Source organism: Callospermophilus lateralis, chromosome 9 (genome assembly GCF_048772815.1).
Source record: "Callospermophilus lateralis isolate mCalLat2 chromosome 9, mCalLat2.hap1, whole genome shotgun sequence".
Taxonomy (NCBI): Eukaryota; Metazoa; Chordata; class Mammalia; order Rodentia; family Sciuridae; genus Callospermophilus; species Callospermophilus lateralis.
Window position 1 is genome coordinate 76,805,752 of NC_135313.1, and position 13,870 is coordinate 76,819,621.

A 13,870-nucleotide genomic window follows, 5' to 3' on the forward strand; every position below is an offset into this window, starting at 1 on the left:
GGTTTTATAGAGCTTTACTGTCCTTAGTTTATATGTATGCAAATTCAGGGCAAAAGGAGGACACGCAAGTTTGAGAGAGGTTTGGTATTCGCCATTCCACAAATTTACAAGAGGGGCTGGCAGGTGCCAGGCACTGTCCTTGGTGCTGGGAAAAGATAGAGAACACAGTGAGATGCCTCTCCTGGAGCTTCCAGGGAGGAAGAGACAGATGATAAACAAAGGAAGAGAGCTCAGAAGCAAGAAAGATACCAGAAAATGATGAGAAAATGAGGAATTAAAACAGGATGCTGCTGAGAGAGTAGTTCAGTGCCTTGAATTACAAGGTCAAAGAAGGTCTGAGACAGACTGTGCAACCACACCAAGATGAGTGGTAGAGAAGCAGGAAGAACAGCCTGAAAGGATGAGGTTACTGTGATACTGGGGAGGGGAGAGTAGCAAGAGGTAAAACGGCAGTAGGTGAAGGAGGGTGGATCCTGCAGGGTTCTTCCACCATGGTGCAGTTTAGATTGCAAACGAAATGCAATGGAGAGTCACTGCAGTGCTTCAGCACTGGAAGATGAGTGACTAGGATGTAGCAGAAAGACGAGATAACTGCAGGAGGAGAGGGGAGGAAGAGCAAAAAAGGAGTTAAGAATGTTACCAATCAAGTTTTCAAGAATAAAACAACTTTTGGCTAGAGCCTTTTCATGCTTTAGTGTGTATATGAACAAGAATATGAAGATATAGCATAAAATTTCATTGAAGGATATCTTCTTTTCTAGCATACCTATAAAATTCATCCGGATAAGACTAAATTCACGGCGGTCACTGATACTCCTGTACTACTGCAAGCCCAGCTCAACACCAAGCAGCTCAGTGATGTAAGTGTCTGGCTGGTGCAAGTGTGGGTGACCCAGAGTGCTTGGCTTATTTAAAATGTCAGCATTTACAAGCTTATTCTTCATAGACTCATCTACCATCCCAATAATGTTATTTTTGGTTGAATAAAATGCAAATAAAGCTCCTAGATTGAAATGGAACTTAAGGAAAACCATGTTAGACAATAAAAGTAGCTCACATTTCTTCAATACCTCATTGATTTTTACTAGAAGTACCAGACTTACTCATTAGGGTCTATCATAAGCACACTAAAACTTCATGCCATCTTTTTAAATGAAGCACCAACAAATGCATTTATTGAGGTAGGTATCAAGGCAAACATTCATATTCTTGAGTTTGCTAACAAAGATTCACAAAAAGAAAGCACACTAACAACAACAACTTCAGGTAATGATAAGGAACTAGTAGACAATTATCCTACTGAATTAAAATAGAATGGCGTTGGAGAAAGTGGATGGGCGTTTCAACCTTTTAGTTAGGAAAAGTGGAAGGCAGGAATGGCCCAAGCATGCTGGAATCAGGAAGAACAACATGCTTCCTAAACATGCACATTCTTGTGATTACCCAGTGTCCCTGTTAATGTGTAGATTCTGAATCACTAAGTCTGGGGTAACCTCATGCTCTGAGTCTGTAAGAGTTGTTAGGTGCTGCTGCTGCTGCTGCTGCTGTGATTGCTAGACACACTGTTAAGTAGCAAGGTGCTAATGTGCTAAGTTCTAACGTCAGGGAAAGATATAGTTCACCCTACTAGAAAATGTGTTTTAGTCACACAAGTTAGCTCCCATTCAATCGGTAAAGACAATAGCATTGGTATCACTTAAAAGTCATATCAGTTCATATGCAACTTTCCCTAGCACGTTAACATTTTGGGACCCAATAAAGAACAGCTGAATACTAACCATATTGCCCAGGTTGGACTCAGCAAACTACAGAAGAATGTGGGGCTGTACAGTTGTCTAGTTACAGTGTTCTTCTTGTTGGCCCAGTTAGGCCACAGGCTCTGGCTTAGAGGTACTTAAGGCACAGTTCTCAGTCTTGTGCATTTTGCTTTTAGCCCTAAAATTCAACAGCCTCATTCCTTCTTTATACTTCTACCTTATATCACCTTCTTAAAAATTTAAAGTCCCAAGTTTAATATTGTACTGAGAATTTATCTTTTTAGCCTAATATTTATTGTTGGCCTTTGTTACTATTCTAATTGCAGAATTTCATAGGTTTGGGGTTTTCATGCCCACTAGGCACAGCCTAGTGGTGTTGATCAGATTTGCAGATTTGTTCCCCATGTATATAGTCTAATAGTAATTACAAAATGGTGCCCCAAAGTCTGGTTATACCACCATCCCTGAAAGAGAAAATGAGAATTCAAATTCTGTGCTAGATTTTGACAGGATTGAATTCTGTTAAGAGGTACTTTTCTTTAAAAAAAAAAAAAAAAGAAAGAAAGAAAGAAAGAAAAGGGCCATCAAAAACTTTGGTATATATATATTACCCTACATAAATTGAAGGAAATTGCTACCCTGCACTGTTTGGATATCTGTCTTAATCTATTTTCTGTTGCTATAATAACATACCTGAGATCAAGTAATTTATAAAGAATACAGGTTTATAAATAAACCTCTCATATTTCTGGAACCTGGGAAGTCCAAGAATGTGGTGCCAGCATCTGGTGAGGCTTTCTTGCTGCATTATAATGTTGTAGCAAGACAGATCTAGCCACCCAGAGCTCACTTTTATAACAAAACCACCCCTGTGATAGCCCTTTTATCCATTAATCCATGAGTGGATGGATGCATCCATCAGGGCAGAGCACTCACGATCCAGCCATCTCCCAGAGGTCCCACCTCTCAAATACCAATAACGTATGACTTTGTGATTTAACTTTGCAACACATAAAACTTGGGGATACATTCAGCCCATACTAACATCCTTTACTGTTTTTCAGCTAAATTACAAAGCCAAACACGAAGGCGAGAAGTTCAAGTGCAACGTGCCAGCAGATGCCCCAGAGTTTATCCAACACAGAGTCAATGCCTACAACCTGAGTGACGTAAGTACTGAAGTCTCAGAAGCCTGTATGAAGAGAGGAAATGTCACAGGTGTTAATTTAAAAAGACAAAATTAGGAATTATGCATACACACAACTGTTGAGATTGTTACCACAGTGCAAGTGGAGCTTGTAAGGCTCAAAGCATTGAAGACCCTTACTTAGCTATCAGATTTTGTTTTCCAAGGCCTCTGTAACTATCAGAAGTATTCTCTTATTTATCCCTCTGCTAACCCCAGTAATTTTATAAGGTATCTCTGAGGCAAATGTCCCATTTCGTCTTTTCCAAATAGTCATCAATTTGCATTATCCCTTATACATCAGGATAGCAGTCTTTAGAAAGTTCCCAGAAGCCAAGTGCAGTGGTTCATGCCTGTAATCCCAGTGGCTCAAGAGGCTGAAGAAGGAAGATTATGAGTTCAAAACTAGTCTTAGCAGCCACAGCGTATGGAGGCCTCAAGCAACTCAGTGAGACCCTATCTCTAAATAAAATATAAAAAAGGGCTGGGGATGTGGCTCAGTGGCTATGCGCCCCTGAGTTCAATCTCCAGTACCAAAAAGAAAAGAGAGTTTCCAGAACATTAAAGAGTGTTCTGGTACTTAACTTAGTGATAAGGTGGAAGAAACTAGATGATAAGTAAATCAATACTACCATTTGGTAAATAAAGTATTTCTAGGTAAAATAAGCCTACATATGCAAATTACGATCTTTAAAAAAAATTTTACTGGATCAATCTGTGCTCAATGTTGTTTTTATCATTTTCTGCTGAAATTTTCCTGTCCAGAATGTTTACAAGCAAGACTGGGAGAAGAGCAAAGCTAAGAAGTTTGAAATTAAAGTGGATGCCATTCCCCTTCTGGCAGCCAAAGCCAACAGCAGGAATGCCAGCGACGTGAGTATGGCCTTTCCATCTGGGCAGGTGGCCCCAGGCTGTGTCCTGGTGAGTGGGCTCCAGCAGTGGGATGTCTTTGCAGGTGATGTACAAGAAAGACTATGAGAAGAGCAGAGGGAAAATGATTGGCGCCCTCAGCATTAACGACGATCCCAAGATGCTGCACTCCTTGAAGACGGCCAAAAACCAGAGTGATGTGAGTGTCCGCTCATCTTCAGGGGGGCTTCCTTGTGAGCATGCTGGAGGGAGTGACGGGAGAAAGCATTTTATGCCCATCACACCCTGGCGTTCACAGGACCCTGATGAGAAATGTAGGAGGAGGAGTCCCCAAACTCTTGCACCTCTCGCCATTGAGGACAGAAACCACTGATGGGTGCTTGGTGTCCTTTTCATTTTGAAAAATGTATTCAATAATAGCAATAGATTATCAATTGCGGTTCTCCAGGCCCCTTGGAGAACATCAATAGATGTTTTCATCTAGGTGTAAAATAACTTTTGATATGATGATTTTAAAACTACTTTGGAAAAAAAAAAAGTCATGAATCACAGATACAAAATCTAAATATAGGGAGCTGGGGTTGTGGCTCAGTGGTAAAGCACTCTCCTAGCACGACATGAAAATAAATAAATAAAATAAAGATATTGTATCTATCTACAACTAAAAATATTTTTTAAAAACTCTAATTATAGCTATTAATGCTTTTTATTGACTTCAGTAATTAGTACTGGCCCAGCTATAAGGAAAATACTCCATTGATTATTGGCTTCTTGAGAATATCATAAAAAAAATTGAGCCACTTCTCTAGAAAAATGAACATTTTTTTTTTCATTCTTCTTGTCTGAATTTCAGGGATCTTGTAGATACCCTTAAGAGCATCTATGGGGCTATCTATCATTTCCTGGTTATAGTTTTTACTCTACAGGGGAAAACATTTGCTATTGCAAATTACAGTATATATTGTGTTTTTAAATGTTTAGAGTAATAATGATATCCAACAAAGCTTGCAAATAATCATTTTTTATTACAAAGGAAGATGTTTGTATCATGTCCTTTAACGTTAACGTTGGGTACATTCCTTCTTTATTATTATGTCAGTGCTCACATACATAATGCTATCTGTTCACCAGTTCCTCATACCCTCTCAAGAAGGTTATAGCTCCCCATCAACACCATATATGTCTTTATCTTTTGTTTTTAATTCTATCACTCAATATGTTAGAACACTAGGCACAAAATATATCAATAAATACTTGTTAATTGATTTATATTGGCAACTGAAAGAGATAATCTACAAGTCATTCTCTCAGAACATCCAGTCTGTATTTTGACAGATTATACATACACCCTGCTGTCATGTATATCTAAAAATAACAAATTAAAAAAGCCTATTTGATAAAAGTGACAACAATAAAAAGTATCCACGCTAAATGCTAAACTGCAGGTATTGAAAAGCCATTTGGATCTTTGACAACATTTTCTATGCACGGATACATGTCTGTTGTATGAATACGAACAAAAAAGTAAAAGCCACATCTACATACCAACTACAGTTGCGACATTGCTTTATCTGTTTATTTATTTTTTTATGTTTGTGCATACCATAATAAGTTTCCATATTTTCATAAGCCAGGGTTGAGATTTTACAATTAAGAGCTAAGTTTATTCAGTGAAAATGACAATCCACAAAATATGAGCAGGAAATCAAGTTCCCTTAGCTAAAAGATCGGTCCACTGGTGAAAGAAATTTCCACCGGAGATTGATAATGCACACCTGTACTTACTAGCTCGGCACTGTCTCTGACACTTATGTGACTATAGGGAGACAGGGTGGGTTTATGATGTTCCCACAGGCAGTGGGTCAGAATTTTTCTGTTAAGGCAATGGGTGAGAATATATGATGAAGTTGGGAGTTTGCCCAACTAATTAGCACCCTGTCTAATCATTCCAGAAAACCCGCCAAGAAAGGCTGGTGCCTCCTGAGGCCCTACCAGGACATTTGGTTTATGAGAATATTATACATAAGTGCCAAGGCTACTTTAATGGCTCAGTTTCACAGACTTTTCTCCTCTGAGGTCTTATTATGGTTGCAATCTGAAGCGACTTTTAAATTGTTACCAAAATTAAACTTGGTATGAAGAAGCAAAACCCTTGGTATTCTCAGTGGGACTTATCTACTGTCAAGACTATAACAATCAGGCTGAAAAAAACTTGGTAACTATCCATTTAAAAATGACTTTAGAAAGTCAATAGTCTTGTTTATGAAGTAAATATCTTATGAAATCAAAGGTTTTAAATGATTGTCTTGTGATTTTCATTAATTAAAAAATGATTCCTGGGGCTATAGCTCAGTGACAGAGCATTTGCCTAGCATGCGTGAGGCACTGGGTTTGATCCTCAGTACCACATAAAAAATAAACAAATAAAATAAAGGCATTCTGTCCATCTACAACTACAAAAAAAAATTTAAAATGATTCTTGATTACGAAATGCTTCAAAGGCTAGATTGCATTAATAGAAAGAATGCTTACTAGTAGTCCTTGGAAAAACCTATTTTTAAATAATTCTGGCTTAAGCAGAAGCTGTAGCCTTGCTGATGTCTTCTGTGAGTCTGGTAGCTGTTTTTTCGATCTAAAAATCTTTAGAAAGATCCATCCCTGTGTGCTTTTTCTGGGGCATTTCAATGATGGTTGACATATAAGCAAATTTAGGGGCCAAGTCACTACTCAGATGTTTGTACCCATTTGTCTAAATTCCATTTTCTGTATATTCTTGGAAATCCACTGAGGATGTGTGGTAATAAATGATCATCTCCATTTTGTAGCGTGAATATCGTAAGGATTATGAGAAGTCAAAAACTGTCTACACAGCACCTCTTGATATGCTCCAAGTCACTCAAGCTAAGAAATCTCAGGCAATCGCCAGTGACACAGACTACAAGCACATTTTACACAACTACAGCTATCCGCCTGACAGCATCAACGTGGACCTTGCCAAGAAGGCCTACGCGCTACAGAGCGATGTGAGTGAATGGCCTTTCTCTATTCCCTCTTTGGAAGGTAGACACCAAAAGGGATTCCTGCATCGAATGATGCTTGGGTACTTCCCAGAGGCATCTGTGTTGTCCTCCGTGTGTGAGGTAATGGAAGTTGCCCAAGTAGTTCTACAGGAACACACCCTTCAGCGTTAGGGACCCTTGGTCCGGCATGCACTCCACTACTATTTCCCTTTGGGAAAGTTAATCAATCTTGCTGAGTCTGTACTCCTCCTCTGGTTAATTGGAATAAAACAAAAACATAGTTTGGAGGAATTAAATGCATGCCAAATACTTAGCATGATATCAAAGCCTTGGTAAGCTCTCAAGAAACATTATTATCATTATTGTTACATTCATCATATGTATATATAGATATTTTTTTTCAGTACTGGGTATTGACCCCAGGGATGCTCTATCATGTAACTATATCCCTAGTCTTTTTTGAGTCACTAGAATTACAGGTGTGCACCACCCACCATACCTGACTAGATTCATTATTATCAATAATTTACATAACCACTATTTTGTCTGAAAAAATATATCCTTTGCAAAAATCACTTTTCATAATTTAGTTTTTCTGCATATCATAACTAGCCAAATTAATGTAAGCTATAGAATCAAATACTTCATCCTAACAATTACATTTTTAAAAAATGGAGATTACATGTAACATAAAATTGACCATCTTTGCCATTTTTTGGGGTGTGGGGTGGGTACCAGGGATTGAACTCAAGGGCACTCAACAACTGAGCCACATTCTCACCCCTATTTTATGTTTATTTGGAGACAGGGTCTCACTGAGTTGCGTAGTGCCTTGCTTTTGCTGAGGCTGGCTTTGAACTCACTATCCTCCTGCCTCAGCTTCCCAAGCTGCTAAGATTATAGGTGCGTGCCACCACACTCGATTTATATATATAATGAGAAAATATCATGATATATATATTTTATGAGAAAATATCATACTGTTTTCTCCACTGGCTGCGTAATTTTACCTTCCCACCACTAATAGTCATATTATTGGTTTTTTTTTTTTTTGTATTTCTGTAATTTCTCTGTTTCTTTATGACAAATAGATTATAAGCCTCTCAAGGGCAGAAACCAAATGCTTTCTTTGTTATTAAAATTGTAGTTGCGAGGACCACACTAAAGAATATCAATTTGAATTTTGTGTCTAGAATATAAATTTCAGGTACCATCTAGAGCCAGACCGAGTGAATCTTTATTTTAAAAGTGTCAAGGAACTGTCCCCCAAATAAGACCAATTCCAAACAATAACTGCTTGCTTATGAAAACTAATGAGTTAGACTATGTTGAAGTGTTTCATTGGCCAGTGTAGACATACTCCTAAACTGACCAGTACATATGAAGTATAATATATACAAATGCTTAGGATAAGTAACTACTTGTGGAGAGCGGTGACAGAGAATGGGAGAGCAGTGACTGAGATCAAGGTCAAAGCTGATAAGACTCTTGCACAGAGCCTCTTTGGGCCGGACGTCACCATAGCAACTAGGCATCCTGTACCCTTGCACAGAACCATTCCCAGGCAGCAGGAGCACCACAGCCCTGAAGTCATCAGAGACCCCCAGTTTCAGTCACTGCTCACCACAACTACTACCAAGTCTTATCTAATTAAAAAATGAGCAAAATTATCACCTTCAATGTGACCCTCAGGGCTAATTTGACTATAGAAACATGCTAGAGTTCCAGGGAGCAGACAGGTGACATCAGATCATCTAAATATTTTTTTCATTTATTCTTTGAAACACAGCTTTGAATTGAGCATTTTTCAGGATTAGTATCATAATTCCACAAACTTCTATTAAGTTGGAAATAAGGATAAAATGGTACCTAAACTAACTAGAAGAAAAGAAGAAAAAAAAAAAAAAGCCTCAGGGCTGTTAAAATCTCTCACCAAAAAAGTGTCTATGTTAACCTTCCAGTGTGGAGTGAGGGAGCAGGTCAGAGATCCTAAAGCATCCTGAGTACCGTGTTACTGATTTATGTAAGAAGGATGGCACTGAGCAAAGAAAAGTCACTTTCCTCTTGGTGTTTTAGGTGGAATACAAAGCTGACTATAATAGCTGGATGAAAGGCTGCGGCTGGGTGCCTTTTGGGTCCTTGGAAATGGAAAAGGCCAAGCGGGCTTCAGACATCCTTAATGAGGTAAAGTTGCTGGGCTGTTGGGAGAGGTCTGAATGTGTCCTGCTGCAACTTTCAAAGCCATGGAAAGTGCTTCCTTTCTGCCTTATTCTCTGATTATATTTTGCTGAGAAAAACTTACCACATGCATGAGTTAGTTATTCAGGTAGATAAGCATACTTATTTACCAAAATTATTTATACTATTTATAATAGAAATAGTTCTAATAATTTTATTAAGGTATATTTTTTGTACCACAAAAATCACCTATTTTAAGCATATTCCTTGACAAACTTTTATAAACTCATATAACTGTGCAGTCATCACCACAAATGAATTTTACTTTTTTGAAGGATGGCAGTGTAGAGAATTAAACTCAGGAGCACTTGACCACTGAGCCACATTCCCAGCCCTATTTTTTGTATGTTATTTAGAGACAGGGTCTCACTGAGTTGCTTAGCACCTCGCTTTTTCTGAGGCTGGCTTTGAACTCACAATCCTCCTGCCTCAGCCTCCCGAGCCGCTGGGATTACATGTGTGAGCCACTGCGCCCAGCCACAAATTAATTTTAAATGCTATCAATACTATAAAAAGTTTCCTTAAAATATCCTATGCTCATCTTTAGACCCACAGCTGATCTACTTTCTGTCTCCATATTTTTAACCATTCTAAAAATATAATTGGCAATAGCTGAGTTGTTTGTCTCTATAGTTTTAACTATTCTAAATTTTTCTTTTTAATATGGATTCTTTTGCTTTTCATGATGGTTTTGAGGTTGTTCGAGTTTCTTTCTATATTTAAAATTCATTCTTTTTTCTTAATTAAGTAGTATTCCTTTGTATGGATATACCACATGTTGATGAGTTCTTAACCAGATGGTGAATGTATGGATTATTTCCAGTTTGTGATGATTTTGAATAAAGAAACTGGTGCATAAATATTCTTTGAAGAATTATACGCCATCTTGTATTCTTGGTGGATCTGAAGTAGCATGCAAGTTATTTTTCAGTCTAGGAAGGAACAGTCTTCAAATTCAGGCTCTTAAGGCAACATGGTTATTTGTCCCTTCTCTGTCAAGACCAAAAACTGCCACAGTGGGTTGTCAGATGGACATGTCTATCAGGGAGAACAGATTTCATAAAGCACAGAGGTGCTGAGTAACAGTTGTCCTTCAGGCTCAAGTTTTTATTCTTCTTATATTGTGCTTTTGTTTGGTTTGGGCAAAAACAACTTTGCCAGACTGGGGATATAGCTCAGTTGGTAGAGTGCTTGCCTAGTATGCATAAGGCCCTGGGTTTGATCCCCAGCACCACAAACTAACTAACTAACTAATTAATTAATTTAAAAAGAATAAAACACAACTTTGCCTACTTGGAATTTTCAAGAAAAAGGTGTTTGGGTTGGTGGTTTTTCAGAAGTCCAAAGTTGAAAAAATGTCGGTACTATGTATGCAGAAGTGGGGTGTATGAGACACACAAAGGATAGGGACTGGGAAAATAGAGAAGATATGGGAATGAGAGTGGCCAAAAGTTGCCAGTTCCCAATTGGGCTACCTTCCAAGAGTCCCTTTTCTTGGCCTCTTCAGCCCTTCAGTGATAACCTATATTTAAACCAAAGTAAGGCTTGCAAAGCAAGTGTCTGCGGTCTCATTAGTAACCCCAGCTGGGTGACATTCCTAAGAACTTGACAATGTCATGCAAAGAAACCCAAATCTCCTTGTTTGCTTATCTGTTAATCCTCCAGAAAATTCTCTGATGTTTCTGGACCCTGTGTAGCTCAGAGTACCTTTTTTTCTTGTCAGAAGCAAGAAATTGAGGGAGCAGTGTAAGTCCAGTTCCTGAGAGTTATAGGGTCTGTTCTCCCAAACCACCCATAATGAAAATGATTTTTTTTAAACATTAATTTTGTATTGTATTCGGGTTTTTTTGTCCAAGCCAATCAAGACTCTGATATTTTTACATTTTTACATTTTTCTCTCCAAAATAAAATTCAAAGATTTTGAGACGTTAGACTTCAGTGAAAGTAACACAATTTCCTCTTTTTGATTTGCCAAACAGAAAAAATATCGCCAACATCCAGACACACTCAAGTTTACCTCAATTGAAGATGCTCCAATTATAGTACAGTCTAAAATAAACCAGGCCCAGAGGAGCGATGTAAGTGTTCATCTATCAATATTTTGATCACTGTTAACTAATATAAATGTGTTTGTATTTCAAATGTACTGACCACCTGCAGCATTACACAATCTAAAGAGCCTTGCTTACATGAGAAACTGCATAATTTTCCAGCTGTTCATTAATAAAGCAGACCTCATTCAGATCTTCAGGGAATCATGTATACAATACTGTACATAATGACTATTGTTTCATCCCTTGGATTTACTCTAAGGAAAAGGTATAAGGGACTTCTCTTAATGAACAGAAAGATTAAATATAGGCACCACATCAAATTGAAGAAGTATGTTTTAAGTCAGATTTAGAACAAAATTCATAGAGACAAAAACATCCCTAAATCCCTTTAGTAAGTGGCTGGTGCATTCCCCCCTGTTAGCCTTTCCTATGTGCAGAAAAGTGTCTGCAGTTAACATTTTCATGAGGTCACCTTCCTGGGCTAAGGTCCACCAGGTGTCCCTCTAGGTAGGTCCTGAGATTCTGAAAGTATACCAAGGAATCTTTGCCAAGACTGAAGCAGCACTGAGATAGGACCCTTTGCAACTGCACTGTGACCTTGAATGCCTAGAGGTATGTGCAGATGAATATGGACAGTACAGAGAGCCTTTCCTAAAACCACCCCTGTGTAAAATGATCCTGCTGAAATTATTTTCCTATGATCTTAAATGCTTATTTCTCCTAAAGGTTTATTTGATTTATTTATAGACTTTTTTTCCCTTCTAGATTGCTTACAAAGCCAAAGGAGAGGAAGTTCTGCACAAATACAACCTGCCAGCTGACCTGCCGCAGTTCATTCAAGCTAAAGTGAATGCCTATAATATCAGCGAGGTGCGCATGTAGACTCAGGCTGATGTGTGTCCAACCTCTGCTAACGTGAACCTTGGGGTGAAACTCAAATGATGGTTTTCTTTCAGAACATGTACAAGGCAGACCTGAAGGACTTGAGCAAGAAGGGGTATGACCTGAGAACTGACGCCATTCCCATCAAAGCTGCCAAAGCAGCCAGGCAGGCGGCCAGTGACGTAAGTCCAGCTGTGGCCACATGTGTAACTAGAAAACACAGGTAGGGGCTTAGGGGCCAATGGGTGGCCAGAAGTCCCTGGCCAGAAGCAAATCAGGCTGAAAACTGCTCAGGAAAGAAAGTTCAGATATGAATGATCTTGGAGACTAGATTAGGGTAACCTGATGAGTTCTCCTCAGGGCCCTTCATTTAAGATCATTATCTACATTTCTGCCCAAATTCACATTGCCTCTCTTATGGAAATGAAGAAGCAGTTTACCATTTAAGTCATCCTGATGGTAAAATTTTATCTCTAAACTTTCCTAATTTATGTGATTGCCCTCTTTTCCTTTTTCTTTTTCCTTCATTATGTCTAGAGACTGGTGAATTGGCCTCCAGTTTCATACCCCCTAGGAGTCATTAGTTTCCATGAAAGGAAAGAATTTTAAGGAGCTGAGAATGCAACTCAGTATCAGAGCATGTGCTTAGCATCCACAAGTACTGCCAAAATAATAATAATAATAATAATAATTTTCTTTCCCAGATGTGAACTGAAGTCACTTTTGCTCTTTCAGATTTAAATGAAATTGGTTCATGGCCCCACCTGTTGTCCTATAGGAAATAGAATCCCCACCCCCACTAATACTACAAACACTGAGGTCTTTGCTTTTGCCATCACCTCTGGCTCCTAGATTACAAAGGATAGTTTTACTTGAGCTCACCTGAGCTCACCTCTGGTAGATCTATTTCTCTTTCTGCTCTGCATGACTCAGAGATGGAACAGCCCTTTGGTTTTGATTCCCTGAAAATGCCAAGAACAACTATGTCCAACCAGACACAACTAGAGATTTGTATTGCACCAATGTAGCTACTTTACAATTAAACAACAATATCCTTGTCCTAAGAAACCCCACCACCCAGAATTTCCCACTAACCCTTTCTCTGTGGGTGTTTTCCTCTACCACCCTATGCCCCACAAATATTTCCTCTGTTCCTCAGGGTCCTCTCCAACTCTCCCAAGGGATGCTCAGTTCACCTCCCTGTATTATTTGGAGCCCATTAACATTCACCACTACTGGCTCATTCTGGGTCTCCCTTTGAGTAACCGAGGAATATCAAATTTCTGCTAGTAAATTATGGCTAATCAAACAGCCAGGAATTTGGGGCTTCAACCCAATTGGTAGAGATAGTGAGATATTTAACTTTCCATTCTTCTCTCCTGATGTCTAAATGGACAGGAACATTAATAGAGACTTATCACTGATATGAAATATGGTAGCATCCGCATCCCAACCTCTCATGGGTGGGCAGAAGAAGCTATGGACACCCAAATGGATTCTAAACATTTTTATATTACCAGGCTACATTTCAAAGTACAGTTGGCCCTTTATCTCTTTGGATTCCACATCCATAGACGCAACCAACTTTGGATTAAAAATATTTGAAAAAAGATGGGCGTGGTGGCACATACCTGGAATCCCTGCTACTTTGAAGGTTGAGGCAGGAGGACTGCAAGTTCAAGTCCAAACAGGCAACTTAGAGACTCTGTCTCAAAATAAAAAACTAAAAAGGGCTAGATGATGTATCTCAGTGGTAGATTGCTTCTGGGTTCAATCCCCAGTGCCGGGGTGGGGGGAATGCATCCATATTAAACATGTAAGGGCCTTTTTCTGATCTTTATTTCCTAAATAAATGCTTTTTTA

The 13,870-nt window shown here is 38.8% G+C and overlaps 1 protein-coding gene across 18 annotated transcripts in view; it reads left to right on the forward strand.

The window, feature by feature from the left end:
* Neb (nebulin) overlaps positions 1 to 13,870 on the forward strand; it is a 206,248-nt gene that overhangs the window by 29,661 nt on the left and 162,717 nt on the right. For all 18 annotated transcript variants that reach the window (XM_076866351.2, XM_076866352.2, XM_076866354.2 and 15 more), the window contains exons 24-32: positions 762 to 860; positions 2,822 to 2,926; positions 3,709 to 3,816; positions 3,899 to 4,012; positions 6,639 to 6,836; positions 8,910 to 9,017; positions 11,051 to 11,149; positions 11,891 to 11,995; positions 12,082 to 12,189. In XM_076866351.2, coding sequence (XP_076722466.2) covers positions 762 to 860; positions 2,822 to 2,926; positions 3,709 to 3,816; positions 3,899 to 4,012; positions 6,639 to 6,836; positions 8,910 to 9,017; positions 11,051 to 11,149; positions 11,891 to 11,995; positions 12,082 to 12,189 — 1,044 coding nt within the window. The remainder of the gene's footprint in view (positions 1 to 761; positions 861 to 2,821; positions 2,927 to 3,708; positions 3,817 to 3,898; positions 4,013 to 6,638; positions 6,837 to 8,909; positions 9,018 to 11,050; positions 11,150 to 11,890; positions 11,996 to 12,081; positions 12,190 to 13,870) is intronic.